This window comes from Sorex araneus, chromosome 2 (assembly GCF_027595985.1).
Source record: "Sorex araneus isolate mSorAra2 chromosome 2, mSorAra2.pri, whole genome shotgun sequence".
Lineage (NCBI taxonomy): Eukaryota > Metazoa > Chordata > Mammalia > Eulipotyphla > Soricidae > Sorex > Sorex araneus.
Window position 1 is genome coordinate 152,602,476 of NC_073303.1, and position 16,326 is coordinate 152,618,801.

Here is a 16,326-nt window from a genome sequence, read left to right on the forward strand (position 1 = left end):
GAATCACAAGTGGTTTTAAGCCTGGAAAGGCACTGTTAAATTTGTATTTTAAATAACTCTTATCATAAGCACATAATGCAATCTAATAGGTAGGCTAGAAATAATCTATACTAGAAAAAACAACTAAGTTATTCCAGAATGTCAAGGCTACAAAAGAGACAGGCTGAATCAAAGCTGTAATGAGACTAGAAACAGTATTTTTTTTTAATTAGGAAGATCCAAGAGTGAGTGATACCAAGCTCAATTTAAGAGTTAAAGAGAAAAAGGCATGTCTAGCTTGGCTACCAAGATTCCTTCACACACAGGCAACACTTTCCTCAAATGAACAAAATTCGATATAGTTGGTGGCAGAGAAATCAGTGCTGAGCGGTTGGAATTAAGGCTATTACAGGATAATGTATGAACAAGAAGACTGGGATCTCAGCAAACAAGTCTCTGCTGAAAGATGAAAAGAAGGTAGTAAGGTCAAGGGTAAAGTTGAAGTAACAGACAGAAGAAAGGACAGATTCAATGACTCCATCTTTTGACTCACTAACCGCTTGCTGGACACCTTATACAAACCAGGTACTGTTCTGGGTGGCTCTGCTCGGGGCGGAGAGGGAAACTCAACCAGCCGAGGACCTCTAGAACCCAGCCACAGCCATGCTCAAGGCTCCTCTCAACATGTTCGGACAAGCCTCACGCATGAAGGAACCGACAGAGGAACCCAGGTATGTGGGACCCCGGGCAGAGATCTCCAAGCCTGTTTGGATCAGGTCTGGGCCTCTTCCGCCCAGATCCCCCATTTCCTAGTAGCTAGGCGGTCACACCCAGAAACTGCCCCTGGTGCCATGTAATCCCACCAACAGCCAACTTCAGATACTATAAAACCAAGTTCTTGGAAGGAGACATCTTATAGCCTAGTTCTTCCTCTGGGAGAACCTGGCAAGCTACTGAGAGTTTCCTACATGCATGGGAGAGCCTGGCAAACTCACCATGGCGTATTCATATGCCCAAACCAGTCACAATGATAGGTCTCATTCCCCTGAACCTGAAAGAACCTCCAATGTGGCACCATTGGGAAGGACAAGTAAAGAGAGGCTTCTGAAATCTCAGGGCTAGGACGAATGGAGACGTTACTGAGACCCCTCGAGAAAATCGACGAACAATGGGATCAAGCAACTGTTCTGGGTTGTGTAAATAGAGCAGTAAGCCCAGAAATTTTCTGTCCTCAAGGAGAAGAGAAGTAAAACCAACCCTCTGTTTTGGAAGGATCACTCTGTTGAGAAGATGCCAGAGAGGATATCAAATGTTGAGAAGAGACCACAGAAAGGTGACGAATGAGGCAGAGAAAGGTAAGAATGAAATAATCTACTTGAAAAATGGAAGAGGCTTGAATCAACATGGTAGCTGTGAAACAGCTAAGGAGGAGTCAAATTCAGAACAGTTATTTTGATAGTGTAGCTTAGAACTGGCTAATGAGGTGCATGAATTTGAGATTGGAACTCAAGAAATGAGAAAGTATTAGTTCTGACAGACTTAGAAGTAGGGGATTGCAATTTACTAAGCAAAGAAAATGCAGGAGGATCAAGTTTAGAGAAAAAAAAGTCAACTTATGTTTGAGCACTTTCAAACAGATTCCAATTTAATATCTAACTGGATGTTAGGTAAACAGAAATATGAACCCAGAATTCAGAAGAGAACCGGACAGTTACTAAGATATCAAGAAAACATCAACATCAGTAGGTAGATAAATAAAATGAAAGAGGGAAGGGACAGCTGGAAAGGTTAGAGTGAAAACACAAATGCTGCTATGGACACAAGAAGACTCAAAGTTACCAAGAAGTGCAGATGTAATCAAAAGACAAACATCTATATACATAAATATCTTATGTATATGCATAGCTGGTTTAAGTTTGTGCCTCTGATATCTACTTATCACAAGAAGGAAAAGAAAATATGGGTAAGGGATGAGTTGAGAATGTAGGTAAGTAGAGGAAGTTTCTGATAGCTTCTGCTTTCTCTCAGAGAAAAGAGAAAGGGTTAACAGTGAGAGTCAATAAAGTCTCCAGAGAAGACATCGAAGATAGGAAAATTTCTGCATGTAATTTCTGCAGAAGGACTGGAAGGAAAGCTGACCAAATCCAAGGACAAAAGACTAACCAGATGTTGCAGCACAGAAAATATTAAAAACATTTTCATACTATTTGTAGTGACACTAATGCACCTATTAATTCTTGCAATGGACTATTGATCCATTCAGCATTTTAGGTCCTAGAAAGAGAGGAGAAGAAAAAGAGACACGACCCCTGTGCTTATTGAGCTTATATTACTGTATATAAGAATATAACCTCATGGAAGATAGGCATAAAAGTATACAGAAAAACACATGCAAAATAAGCTGGGAAGGAAATCCTAAAACACAGAATATATTGGGTAGGGACATCTGCTATGATCTTCCCATCACTTGGGAGGTAATACTGCTGAGAACTGAATGTGGCTAAAGAACTAGTTGAGCCAGGACCTGAAGGATTTTCTAAGTGACCGTCTTCGCTATGTGACTGCTTGAACAAATCTTACTGCTCAGGTGGGAGTCAGGATAATACTTGGAAGATTGACCACAGAATTTGGCAGGAAATAACATCGAGATGCTATGAATGCCACAGAAACAAAGGCCATCAGAGCAATTCCCGTACTGCTGATGGATTGTAGCAGAGCTAGGTTAAAATGAAAGAAAACTGCCAAAGGGAAACATGGTAGATGCCAGTTAAACTTAAACTTAATAAATACATCTATCTTCACTGTGTTATAAAATAATCTGTACATCATTAGCTAATGGAAAGAAATGTCACTGAAGGAGGAGGTTTCAGTGTATCCTATAGGTTCCCAAACTAATTTGGTCTAAAGCCACTTCTAGAAAAAAATTACTTGGTGCCCCTGGAAATCTACCTTCTTTCAGTGAATATAGAAAGCACCTTCCTCCCAAATAAAGCTACAGGTGCTCTTCCCAAGATCATTTCAAAGTCCCTGGGGAGTAGCATTATTCACTTTGGAAAACACTTCCCTAGACAATGGAGTATAGATACACTGGTTTGGGGGACCACACCCAGTGGTATTTAGGAATTATTCCTAGCTCTGTGCTCATAAATCACTCCTGGCAGGACTTGGGGACCATACGGGTCAACACAGGTTGGCTGCATGAAAGGCAAGCACCCTACCTACTGCTGAAGTACAGATACTTTAAAGCAAATGGAATAACAATGTAAATATAACATATACGACAAAGGTCATTACTTTTAAGAATACATCTTTCTTACCATACATATTCACTGCAGTTTCTAGAATGAGTACCAAATAAACTTGAAAGTTCTGAAAAAAGGAAAATGAAATTACCTTGTCAATATCTTCTTCTTCGTCTTCCTCTTCCTCCTCTTCTGAGAAGTCAAGAAGTTTCTTAGCTAGTAATGGATGCCACTGAAGACACTTTCTTTTTGGTCGTTTTCCAGCTCCTTCTCCTTCTGCTGAATGATCTTTATTTCTATTACTGCCTTTCATTACTGTGACCTGTGGTAAGAAAGAAAGAAGAGAAACAGAAGAATCTGTAAATATGATTAAACTTAAGTTTATCTAGCTTTCTTAGCCTTAATTGGATTACAGTTCTAATGACTACACTATGTGAGAATTCTAAGTATATAAACATTCATTTTAGTGAACTAAATTGAACTAATAAAATTTGCCTTTTATGAAATCTACTCTTTTCTACTCTAACTCCAAAATTCAAAACCCAAATAAAGCTTTAGGACGATTATAAGCCATTGTCACATGACCTGTCCATAACTACACAGTGTAGGTTTCTCAAAGTTACCCATCACAAGCGGGGTCTTCAACAGGTTTTCTGATGGTACCTGTCTGAACAATTTACAAGAATTTTGTATTCTGATCTATGATACGCTTGAGCTTAGAGTATTGGTTAAAAAACACTTTTGTAAGATGACACGCATCAAGTAGAAACTAGCTTGTGTGCAGCCTCCAGCAATCCAGCACCTGAGCACAGCAGGTCACTCAGTAAGATGAGCACCATGGGGACCCATCTGTGACACAGAAGAAAACCGTAACAACCTTCCAGTCTCAATCACATATGGACCTCAAGCTGATAACAAAGTTTTGCTCCCTAGACTTTCCCCACACTGGGTGTCTCGCAGAAATAGTCAAGCATTCATCAAACAATAAATGTGACAGTCTTTGAAAAACCCAAAATTCATAATCATTTTCAATGACTAAAAACATTTATTATAGAAGTAAAAACAGCATATATGTGGTTTGCCTTCTTTATCACACTCAAACTCACAGCCTAGATATAAAAATGTCAATTTCTTGCTTGCTTTAATTCCAATTTTTTGGGCCTAATATGCCTCATTCATTCCTTTGAAGTAAGACTAACACATTGATGCTGGTGCTGCAATTTGTGTTAATTAAACCTCATTCAAGTGTGAGCCAGCAGTGGTATGCACCAGCATCAACATGTAAATAAATACATTACTGTTTATACAAACTCAGAATATTCAAATAATACAACAAAGTAACAAATGTAAATGGCTCATAAGCACAAATGCAACAACTGAGATTACAAACTATGGGCATTTTGGTCAGTGCTGGTTGGCAATGGTCCAAATGAATATAATGATATCAAATAACCTTTGAATGCTGCTAAAACAAGGGACCATGACTATAAAATTGCAAATTCTATTCAATATTCAAACTTTCAAAAAAACTGACAAATTTACCCTCTTCATTGTTTCTGAATTTTTGGTCATGTTTAGGTGCTCCTCACTTCAAAATAGTAATGTTTCCTTCTAGAACATGCATGACTTTGTTATTTAAAAAAATTTTAAATATTTAGAATGGGAGACTAACACCCAAGAATAGTAGAGGTAAGTACCAGGAGGATTACTCCACAGCTTAGAAGCTGGCCTCACATGCTGGGGGGAAAGGTAGCTCAGATAGAGAAGGGACCACCAAGTAAAGGGTGCTGGGAGGGCCAGGCGCTCAGCATGGGAGATGCGTGCTGAAAGTAGACTATAGACTGAATGTGATGGCCACTTAATATCTCTACTGAAAACCACAGCACCCAAAAGGAGAGAGAGAAAGAGCAAAAGGGAATGCACTGGCAAAGAGGTGGGGTGGGGAGTGGGGGGAATAGGGGTGGGGAGGTGGGAGAAATGCTGGGACCATTGGTGGTGGAGAATGGGCACTCAATCATTGTATGACTGAAATGCAAGCATGAAAGTTTGTAAGTCTGTATCTGTACCTCATGGTGATTCACTAATAAAATTTTTTTTAAAAATTTAAAATGTTTAATTATTTGATTGATCTGAAATTTATTCCGACAGAAGGGATCAAAATTCCTCCATCCCCAAACAGCTTGTCAGCTATTCCAACACCATTTATTAAATATTACAGTTTATCATATTCCTTTGAAATACCATTGTTATCCTATACTATGTAATACTGGTGTATGAGTTAATTTCTAGATTCTCTTTTAACAGTTACCCTCTCTGCTTGTCTGTCTACAAGATCTGCTTGCTGGATGGCAAGGTTTGATACCTGGCACCTCCTGGTCCCCTGGCACTAGTGGGATATATCCTGAGCACCCACCGTGTACCACCACATGTGGCCAGAAAAGAAAAAAAAGGTGAAGAACATCACAGTGTATGTATGCAATCATTCCATTAATGATGGGTATTCTGCTTATTTCCTGTATTATAATTAAACTAATTTTGATAGAAGTCCTCGTTTACTGAAAGTCCTATCTAATAAAACAAAAGGAAAAAAAAAGGTTCATCTGATTTTCTTAGTGAGAAATTTCTACTGAATATTTGAAGCAATTAAACGATCTGTGTGGCTAACTCAAGAATACAAGAAGTTACTGAAAACTCTAAATTAAATTAGTTATCCAGTGTACTCTTAATAAATGAACAAAGATTTCTTATGAACTGATAGACCATTTAACAATTCCCATTCTATTTAGAAATAAAATTTGGCACAGGAAACCTAGTTTCTAAAAATACGATTGCTATACAGAGAGAAGAGAAAATGGTTATTTTTGTGGCTTATTAATCACATCAGGATGAGCTGCTTGAGTTGTAATTAAACTTGTACTGGATGCCCAATATTTTATAAGATAACACTTTTTGAAAATAGTAAAATAAATCAATGGGACTATAAGTCAAGGAGCTGTTATCCACTGGATAGGTCAAAGAGATTGCCAGTGCCAAGAAGAAAAACGTCATTTAAATTCAAGGTTTTTCACTGCTATTTAACTATGTGTGAATGTGTTTAAGTGTGCTGTCATTGTGCATATGTGAATAATTTTGATACTGTAATAGATAAAAGAATATCATCAATCAAATTAATGGATGGAACATGTGATTTTTAGGTTCACAATAGTAGCATTCACTCTCATACCCAACATACAGTCATAATTTTCTAGGTAGTGGACAATGCCACTCAGGTACTGTATTTTTTTCTGATAGCTACTCAACTTCTCCTTTTCCAGAAATATACCCCAAAAAGGGGGTGGGGGCACTGATAATGACAGAGACCAAAGTTCCTCCTAAATTACAGTAATTTGGGCACATCCTACTTTCCCATCACCAGAAAATTTCCTTAATAATCTAGGACTTTTCAAAGCCATCTACCATGAACCTATGGCGAGCATTATCATCAATGGAGAAAAACTAAGGGCTTTTCCTCTGAGATCGGGGACAAGACAAGGATGTCCACTCTCACCACTTCTCTTTAATATAGTACTGGAAGTATTAGCAATAGCCATCAGGCAAGAAAAAGATATTAAGGGGATTCAGATTGGAAAGGAAGAAATCAAGCTCTCACTATTCGCAGACGATATGATACTATACCTAGAGAAACCTAAAAGCTCTAGTAAGAAACTCTTAGAAACAATTGACCTATACAGTAAAGTCGCAGGCTATAAAATCAATACCCAAAAATCCATGGCCTTCCTATATGCAAACAATGAGACAGAGGAAAGGGACATGAAAAAAGCAATCCCATTCACAATTGTGCCCCAGAAAATCAAATACCTTGGAATCAGCTTAACGAAAGAAGTAAAGGACCTCTACAAAGAAAACTATAAAACGCTACTTCATGAAATAAAAGAGGACATGAGGAAATGGAAAAATATCCCCTGCTCATGGATAGGGAGAATAAACATTGTCAAAATGGCAATACTCCCCAAAGCATTATACAGATTTAACGCGATCCCTATGGGGATACCCATGGCATTCTTCAAAGAAGCGGAGCAAGCAATCCTGAAATTTATATGGAACAATAAACGCCCACGGATAGCTAAAACAATTCTTGGGAAAAAGATGATGGGAGGCATCACCCTTCCCAACCTTAAACTCTACTACAAAGCGGTAACAATTAAAACAGCATGGTACTGGAACAAAAGCAGAACTGCAGACCAATGGAACAGGGTGGAATATCCCCACACACAACCTCAAATGTATGATCATCTAATCTTTGATAAAGGTGCAAGAGATGTGAAGTGGAGCAAGGAAAGTCTCTTTAACAAATGGTGCTGGCACAACTGGACAACCACATGCAAAAAAATGGGCTTAGAACTCGATCTGTCACCATGCACAAAAGTCAGATCAAAATGGATTAAAGACCTCAACATCAGACCACAAACCATAAGGTACATTGAAGACAAGGTCGGCAAAACCCTCCAGGATATTGAAGATAAAGGTATCTTCAAAGATGACACGGAACTAAGCAATCTAGTAAAAGCAGAGATCAACAAATGGGACTACATTAAACTAAAAAGCTTCTGCACCGCAAAAGAAACAGCGACCAGAATACAAAGACTATCCACAGAATGGGAAAGGATATTTACACAATACCCATCAGATAAGGGGTTGATATCAAGGGTATATAAAGCACTGGTTGAACTCTACAAGAAGAAAACATCCAACCCCATCAAAAAATGGGGCGAAGAAATGAACAGAAACTTTACCAAGGAAGAGATACGAATGGCCAAAAGACACATGAAAAAGTGCTCTACATCACTAATCATCAGAGAGATGCAGATCAAAACAACCATGAGATACCACCTCACACCACAGAGGCTAGCACACATCCAAAAGAACAAAAGCAACCGCTGTTGGAGAGGATGTGGGGAGAAAGGGACCCTTCTACACTGCTGGTGGGAATGCCGGCTAGTTCAGCCCTTTTGGAAAACAGTATGGACGATTCTCAAAAAACTTGAGGTTGAGCTCCCATTTGACCCAGCAATACCACTGCTGGGAATATATCCCAGAAAAGCCAAAAAGTATAGTCGAAGTGACATATGCACTTATATGTTCACCGCAGCACTGTTTACAATAGCCAGAATCTGGAAAAAACCCGAGTGCCCTAGAACAGATGACTGGTTGAAGAAACTCTGGTACATATATACAATGGAATACTATGCAGCTGTTAGAAAAAATGAGGTCATGACTTTTGCATATAAGTGGATCTACATGGAAAGTATCATGCTAAGTGAAATGAGTCAGAAAGAGAGAGACAGACATAGAAAGATTGCACTCATCTGTGGAATATAGAATAATAGACTATAAGACGAACACCCAAGAATAGTAGAAATAAGTACTAGGAGGTTGTCACCATGGCTTGGAGGCTGTTCTCTCATTCTGGGCAACTCAGTGAAGGGAACAGCAAGTAAAATGTGGTTTTTGGTCATGTGGTGGAAAGATGATGCGGGCCAAATATAGACTAGAGACTGAACGCAATGGCCACTCAACACCTTTATTGCAAACCACAACACCTAACCAGAGAGAGAGAACAAAAGGGAATACCCTGCCATAGTGGCAGTGTGGGGTGGGGGGAGACGGGACTGGGAAGTGGGGGTGGGATGTTGGGTTAACTGGTGGTGGAGAATGGGCACTGGTGAAGGGATGGGTTATCAAACTTTGTAAGGGAGAAACATGAGCACAAAAATGTATAAATCTGTAACTGTACCCTCACGTTGACTCACTAATTAAAAATAAACTATTAAAAAAAAAAAAAAATCTAGGACTTTTATGTTTTAATGTTTAGGTTACTGAACAAAAGATCAATATCAATTAGTTGGGAGGGTAGTTTCAAGTAGTTATATAAAGCCCTTTCCCTTTGATCAACTGTGCTGATACTTATTCTAGGAATTATTTCAAAATCAACTCATTATATAGGTACACATTAATCCTTACTACTCCCCTTAATTCAGATAATCATCTCTGGGTTCTGTTGGCTTACTTTTGTGGTGCTGGAACTGGATCCACGGTATCACACATGCTAGGCATGAAACCTGCTAAGCTGCATCCCTGGCCCCAGATGTTTAATTCTGAATAAAGAATATGAAGAGGGACTAAAAATGATGTATAACTCTGACATGTAGAAAAAAGATTCTGGTGTAGGTATCAGAAGAAATAAGACTGACAAACCTTAAAATAGTGCCTAGTAACAGGAACAAATAAATTTTTTTTTCTTTTTGGGTCACAACCCAGCGATGCTCAGGGGTTACTCCTGGCTTTACACTCAGGAATTACTCCTGGCGGTGCTTGGGGGACCATATGGGATGCCGGGGATCAAACCCGGGTCGGCCGCGTGCAAGGCAAACGCCCTACCCGCTGTGCTATCGCTCCGACCCCACAAATAAATATTTTTTTCAGCATGAATTAAATGTAGATGTGATAAAGTAAAATGGAGTCAGTAAATTATGGGCAAAATAAGAAAAATAAAATTAATCTAATGACTTAAAGTACCTCACTCTAGAATCTGGACACTTTCATGCTTTAGTTATCTCATTACTTTTTAAATCCCTATGGATCTACTGGAAAACTGAAGACAAAAGAGTTACCTGTATAATTATTTTTCCACTAAAATCTCCACACATGGTAAAGTTTGGGTCCTTGATCAAGAGAAATAATCTATATGCACTAAAATTAGCAATTGGTGAAATTTATTCAAAAAAAGGTCATTCTCTATTCTATCCTGCAACTCTAGAATGACTGAAATCATGTTAATTAACTGTCATGGACTTAGTACTTAGGTAAATATTATGAATTTATGCTGCTGAAATTGCAAATGATGGAGCCTGAAGATTCCTACCCCAAATAATAACTATTCATTTATCTTATGAAAAACAAACCATACACACACTATTCTAAGACAAGACAGGATCCTAATGAGATACTCAATGTAGTAAATGAAATATAAGGCAACTTGTCAATAAATTAAGAAAAACTTCATCTAAGCATATTCTTTAAATGCAGCAAGCCCATTCAATAAAACCTTTATTAAGGTCAAAGCAAAGGAGAAATTTAAAGAATGGGATAGACAAACAATATAAAACAAGCACCACATATTAAAAAGGAAAAAAAAAAGTTAGTACAGTGATGCCTTATAAGTCATCTTCAAAATTCAGAAGAAAAAGAATCCTGTAGCAATTCCTTGTAAAGTTATCAACCTTATGGATCTTCTTTATCTGTTAAAATAGTAGTAATTGATCTACTGTGAGAACATATATGGCATGCAGAAGGCTCTCATCTAGGGTGAATTTCCCCTCAAGGTTTTATTTTCTTCACAGCGGAGTGGGGGTGGGGGAAGTGCCAAGGGTGTAGGGGACACACAGGGAATACTCAGGGCTTACTCCTAGTTCTAGACTTGGGTAGCACTCCTAACAGGACTCAGGGAACCATAAAGGTGGTGGTGGTGATCAAACCTGGATCAGCCACGTGCAAGGCATGTGCCATGCCTGCTGTACTATCTCTCTGGCCCCATCCTCCTCGAGCTTGTCTAGAAAGTATGAGCAGATGGCATATGCTTGTTCAAACTCAGTCTAGGAAGTTTGCAAAAGAGATGTCCATTGAACAACAGTCCATATACTTTCCAAGATGATTATCATCAGATTCAGAAACAGAAAATTGGATGGAGTTCCCTTCCTTTTGTCAAAATGATATGCTGTCAGGAACCGTCCCTGAGTGCACATAAATTTTATAACTCAGATCCTCTTTAATCTTATCTTATGATTTGGGGATCAGTATTCTTCAATTTTTAAAACACTGTCAATTTAACTGTGTCATGGGGGTATTTTGAGTTTAAAATGTTTCCTAGGTATCCAATAAAATCACATTAAAATCACAGTACAGGAAATTCACAGGCAATGAAACAGGAGGAAGTTAAGGGAGATCCACAGAACTTCACTGTCAACAACCACACACCTAGTCACAAATAAGCCTCTCCTGGGCACAACTAAGATCTTGAAGCTTCACAGCTTTCTTGAGTCTACAGAGAAGACTAAAAACAGAAGGAACAATGACAAAGCAGTAATTCTAGAGTTTCCATTCAAATTCGATCTGCTCCTGAATATGTTCCAAAAGACTCTGTTGCTTTTAATAATTTTACTTTCAATCTTTGGAGGAAACGGGTTCTGCTGCAACAGAAGCTAGCCAGTATCCCAACTCTGAAAAGAGAATTTCTCACCTAAAATTCTGCATTTTCTATCAAACCTCTTTTCATTCTGAGGCCCAGGTTAAATATTCCTTCCTTACTGAAGTTTTCTAAGAAGACCATAAGTCAAAATTTACCCTCTTTGCTCTTGAACACTGCGTATTTTGAAGTTCTTAACTTAACCTATCATAATGTTTAAGTTGGTGTCATCTATGCTAACCCTGAACCCCTCCCACCTTCAAGACATTGTGAATTTCATTCATGGCTTCTTCCTTTTGTGTTCCAAGTACCTAGCATACACCTTGCATACAGCGGTTCCTATTAATTTTTATTATACACATAACGTCCTAAGATAACATATTCCTAGTACTAATTTTTAAAAACAGAGCTAATTTTTATGAAAAAGACCTCCTAGGTGTTTGATGTTATCTCACTTAGTCCTCACAAGATGCATGAGACAGGTGAATCACAACTGAAGAAGCTGAGAGTGAAGTAACTTGCTTAGGATCAATGCAGCAATGGAGGAACTGGCACTGCAATGAGAAACCTAACTCAAGAGTTTACAAGAGCTTCATTTGGAAAAGGTGTTCTAATAGGATCAACTCTTCTGTCTGTCTACTCTTTAGACATCTCCTACATTATAGCTGAGAGACCATGAAAGTACTGTGAGGAGTAGGAAAAACGAATACTTCAGAACTTCCCAGTAGAAAACAAGTGTACGTCTTTGATGACTTCAAGGTACAATTACATCATATTAACTCTAAAACTTTTTGAAGATCAAAGTCCTACAAAGTGCGAATAATTATTATTTCTCATTTTAATGACAATTCTAAACTGTAGACAGATTACACGAAAAATGTCTCATTCAATAAAGTGATACTTTCATTTTAGAAGCACATCAGTCACTGTTCATGCAAAGTGTGTTTTTAAATGCACGTCTTATAGAAAAGCAGCTCTTCAAGTTGAAACTTTAACTCTGCCAAGATGATATCTATATGCTTTTCATGAATATTAATAAGCATCCACTATTCAAAGCAGGACTTTGCTTTTTGGCAGCTCTGGTCTCTATCCCATACCTCATGAAAATATTATGTATTTTGAGGTATCTAATGCTTATTACTCCGTGACATTTAGCTTTAGGACAGGTTGAGATTATTCTTAAAAACGCAGGCTTCTCTCAGTGACATATAGAAACAGAAACCTTAAAAAGATAAGACTTCATAAGGGAAGAACTCATAAAGGAAAAACTACTTACAAAGAGAATTCAATAACAGGTAAGAAGAAGTTGCCCACTTTATCCCCTAAAAGTCCAAGTTTAATAATAACTTTATGGTTATTACATGTTATTACATAATATACGTATTATTATGCTTATTCTTAATCAGAAAATCATCAACTTCCTGTTCCTCAAAACATTTAGTCTCTTTGATTCTAATTTTACAAAGGTTTTAAAAATACGTACTGTGTAACATGGTAGGACATGACATTACCATAGCATATCATACGTTTTTTTTTCATTTTGGGTCACACCTGGGAATGCTCAGAGTTACTCCTAGCTCTAAAATTCAGAAATTACACCTGCTTGGGCAACCAGATGGGATGCCGGGGATCGAAAGTGGTTCAGCCGCATGCAAGGCAAATGCCCTACCCGCTGTACTAGTGTACAGCTCGACTACTTCCCTCCCCCATACCCTTCTTGGGGCACATGGAGTGCATCTTCTCACTTCTCCCTGATGCAGTGAACATATACTTAGTGATCACTTGTTCAAACAGGGTTGTGATATGTGACTAGCCTTGCCTCCTATTCAACTCAATGCCCACCTCAGCTGTCCCAACAGGTGGCCTCCATCCTGTTCCACCCTGTCTACCTTCCATGTGCTTCTGCACTGTCCTGCCTCTGCTCTCCCAAGCAAGCACACCTGCACCCCAAAGCCTCCATTATCACTTTCTATTCAAGACTGCTTCAAACTCTCATTTCTAAAATGCTGTCTGTGCCTCAGCTCCTGACTCTTTCCTTCCTGATACCTTCTTTGGATCACCCACATATAATAGCGGTGCCATATTTATTTTTTCCTTGATTGTATAAAACTTATCATTTTCGTACAATGCATATATTATGATTTCAAGTGACTCCCCCGCCCAAGGACCCCTGAAGGTAAAAACAGGACAGATGCCTTTTTATAGATCTGTCTGAGCAAGAAAACCAATGCAAGCCATGGAACAGAGGCCCAGATACTATGTGAGGGATCACTGTCACTGTCATCCCGTTGCTCATCGATTTGTTTGAGCGGGCACCAGTAACATCTCTCATTGAGAGACTTATTGTTACTGTTTATGGCATATCCAATACGCATGGGTAGCTTGCCAGGCTCTGCCGCGCGGGCTCGATACTCTCGGTAGCTTGCCAGGCTCTCCGAGAGGGGCTGAGGAATCGAACTCGGGTCGGCCGCGTGAAAGGCAAACACCCAACTGCTGGGATGCAACGTAAAAAGAAAACCTCTGCTTTCTTATTAAGCTTTCCTTGCTTTCTGAGGAGGCGGGAAAGATATATAAAACTTGTAAAGAAATACGAGGAGAAAAAAAAATAAAAACCCAAGAAGCATTGCTCAGGAAAGAAGAGGAGAGAGAACAGGCAAATTAACAAAGCAACATAGTAACGTAAAATCAGTCATTTCCAAGCAACTGTCAATATTAGTCTAAAAAACAAGTTCTGGTAGCTTTTTCTTCTTCTTTGGTTACTTGTCAATGACTCTCAATCCTCAGAATATTATATAGTGCTTTATCTTACTGGCTCTTGTCTCCTTCATAATTGGTGTGCTAATAGGCACACCCTGAATTCATCCTACCATTATTCTTCATGAGATCTCTCCCCAGGTTTCTGGCTGCTACTATGGTCTGACATTCCATCAAAAGCTGCCTATCTCAGGGTGGGCTTCAGGGCCATCTTCTTTATCTGTCTTAGTCTCCTTTAACTCCAAAGTACTAATTATAAACCTTCATTTTCTCTTTAACACCAACTGATCAGGAATGAGGGGAATAAGAACAATTGTAACTGTATATGAACATATCTAAATAATAATGCTCATATATATATGCATGCATGTTCATGAGAAGGAAAAAAATTGTATTTGTTCATTCTCTTAACTTATTACAAACCTAGGAGGTAGTATTTTAATATTTCCTTTTTATGGGTGAAAAATCAGCACAGGTAATGTAGTTTTGTCTCTTGTAGTTAATAAACCAACAAAAGTTTTTATTGAATGTATTTGTTGTGTGGGTTGGATATAAGCATCACATTTGCAAGAACTTGAAGCACAAGCAGCTCACAGGACTGCCTCATTTATTGCTAATGCCAGTGAATAATACTTACTGACTCTCTGGTGAGCTATGTACGCTGCAAGCAAATTATACAATGCCAGAAAATAACTGGTGAATCCTATACAGTGAGTACTCACTTAATAACACCAAAAGCTTGCTGGGTTCTTGGAAAATGTTACTTTAAGTGAAACAGTATAACAAAATCAGGTACTCAACTCATTCAATGTTGGCATTGATTTTAAATGACAATGAAAAGTGTTATTTGAAGAGTATTGTATTTGAACTCAGAGAGGTGTGGCTTCAAAGTTCAGTTTGGGTCATTAAATAAAATGGTCTCAACTTTTTCTTTATGATAAGTATAGAACAATTAATTTCTGAAATCTTTGATATAACTCATAGAATGCTATCATAAGTGTCACATTTAAAATATGTGAAGTGCAGGCATGGCACTGAAGGCAAGTGACAAAGCTTAAGCAAAGCATCCAATATCATTCAGCAACTACATCAACAGAATTAAAACCTGGTTCTTTATTCCCAGAGCCTAAGGGTTCAATCATTTGTCAATACTATCCTGCCCACCACAACCTGAGTCATCTGCCTCCTGTTTAATAAATGGTTTGTGAACTCCACCAAAGTCTTCCTTGCTTAACAATTTCAAAATTTGTGTGTGTGTGTGTGTGTGTGTGTGTGCGCGCATGTTGGTGCACACCTGAGAGTGTTCAGGGCTTATGCTGTGCTAGAGACTCAGGGGGGCTCAGTGGACCATATAGGGTGCTGAAAGTGACCTCAGGTTGGCTGCATACTAGGCAACCACTGTGGTCACCCACTGAACACTTTCTCTGGCCTCTTGTTTCTTTTCTTGTTCCATCTTCTTGCAAAGGTAGACATTCATGATCAACTCAACTCCTTATACTGCCAGTCTATGTGTAGCATCTCTTTTTGCTATCCATTCATCTTTATAATTTTTCTCTGAGAAGCTCTGAATAAACTGTCAGCGCTAATAGTTCCCTCCAGTGAATACCACCTCTTTAGGTTTATAGACAATCTCAAGTCTTAAGTCCTCTCTGACTGCTCTTCTTCCTTTAGCTAATCCTTTCTTTATTTCTTCCTCCACTTTCCTCCCCCATCTTCTCTCCTAGCCTTTCCTTTTGTACACACTAGGCTCCAGCTGTCAAGCCAGCAGACCACCTCACCCAAGTCACAGGAGGAGTACCAGAGAAAACCTGGCTGCCTGGTACTATCATCGTTCATAGGCTTCACAATGCACATTACTTTTTTTTTTTTAATTAGTGAGTCACAGTGAGGGTACAGTTACAGATTCACACATTTGTTATTCCCTCATAGTGTCTGAGAGCCCATCCCTTCACCAGTGTCCATTCTCCACCACCAATGAACCCAGTATCCCTCCCACCCACCCCCAGTCCATCCCCCCACTCCACCTTGCCTCTGTGGCGGGGCATTCCAATTTGAAATCTCTCTTTCCTTTTGGGTGTTGTGGTTCCAAATAGGGGTATTGAGTGGTCA

The 16,326-nt window shown here is 38.9% G+C and overlaps 1 protein-coding gene across 9 annotated transcripts in view; it reads right to left on the bottom strand.

Moving 5' to 3' along the window:
- The window catches only part of BBX (BBX high mobility group box domain containing), a 318,125-nt gene that overhangs the window by 109,175 nt on the left and 192,624 nt on the right, over positions 1-16,326 (bottom strand). For all 9 annotated transcript variants that reach the window (XM_004606732.2, XM_055126206.1, XM_055126205.1 and 6 more), the window contains one exon: positions 3,373-3,543. In XM_004606732.2, the coding sequence (XP_004606789.2) occupies positions 3,373-3,534 (162 nt within the window). In that variant the 5' untranslated portion in view covers positions 3,535-3,543. The remainder of the gene's footprint in view (positions 1-3,372; positions 3,544-16,326) is intronic.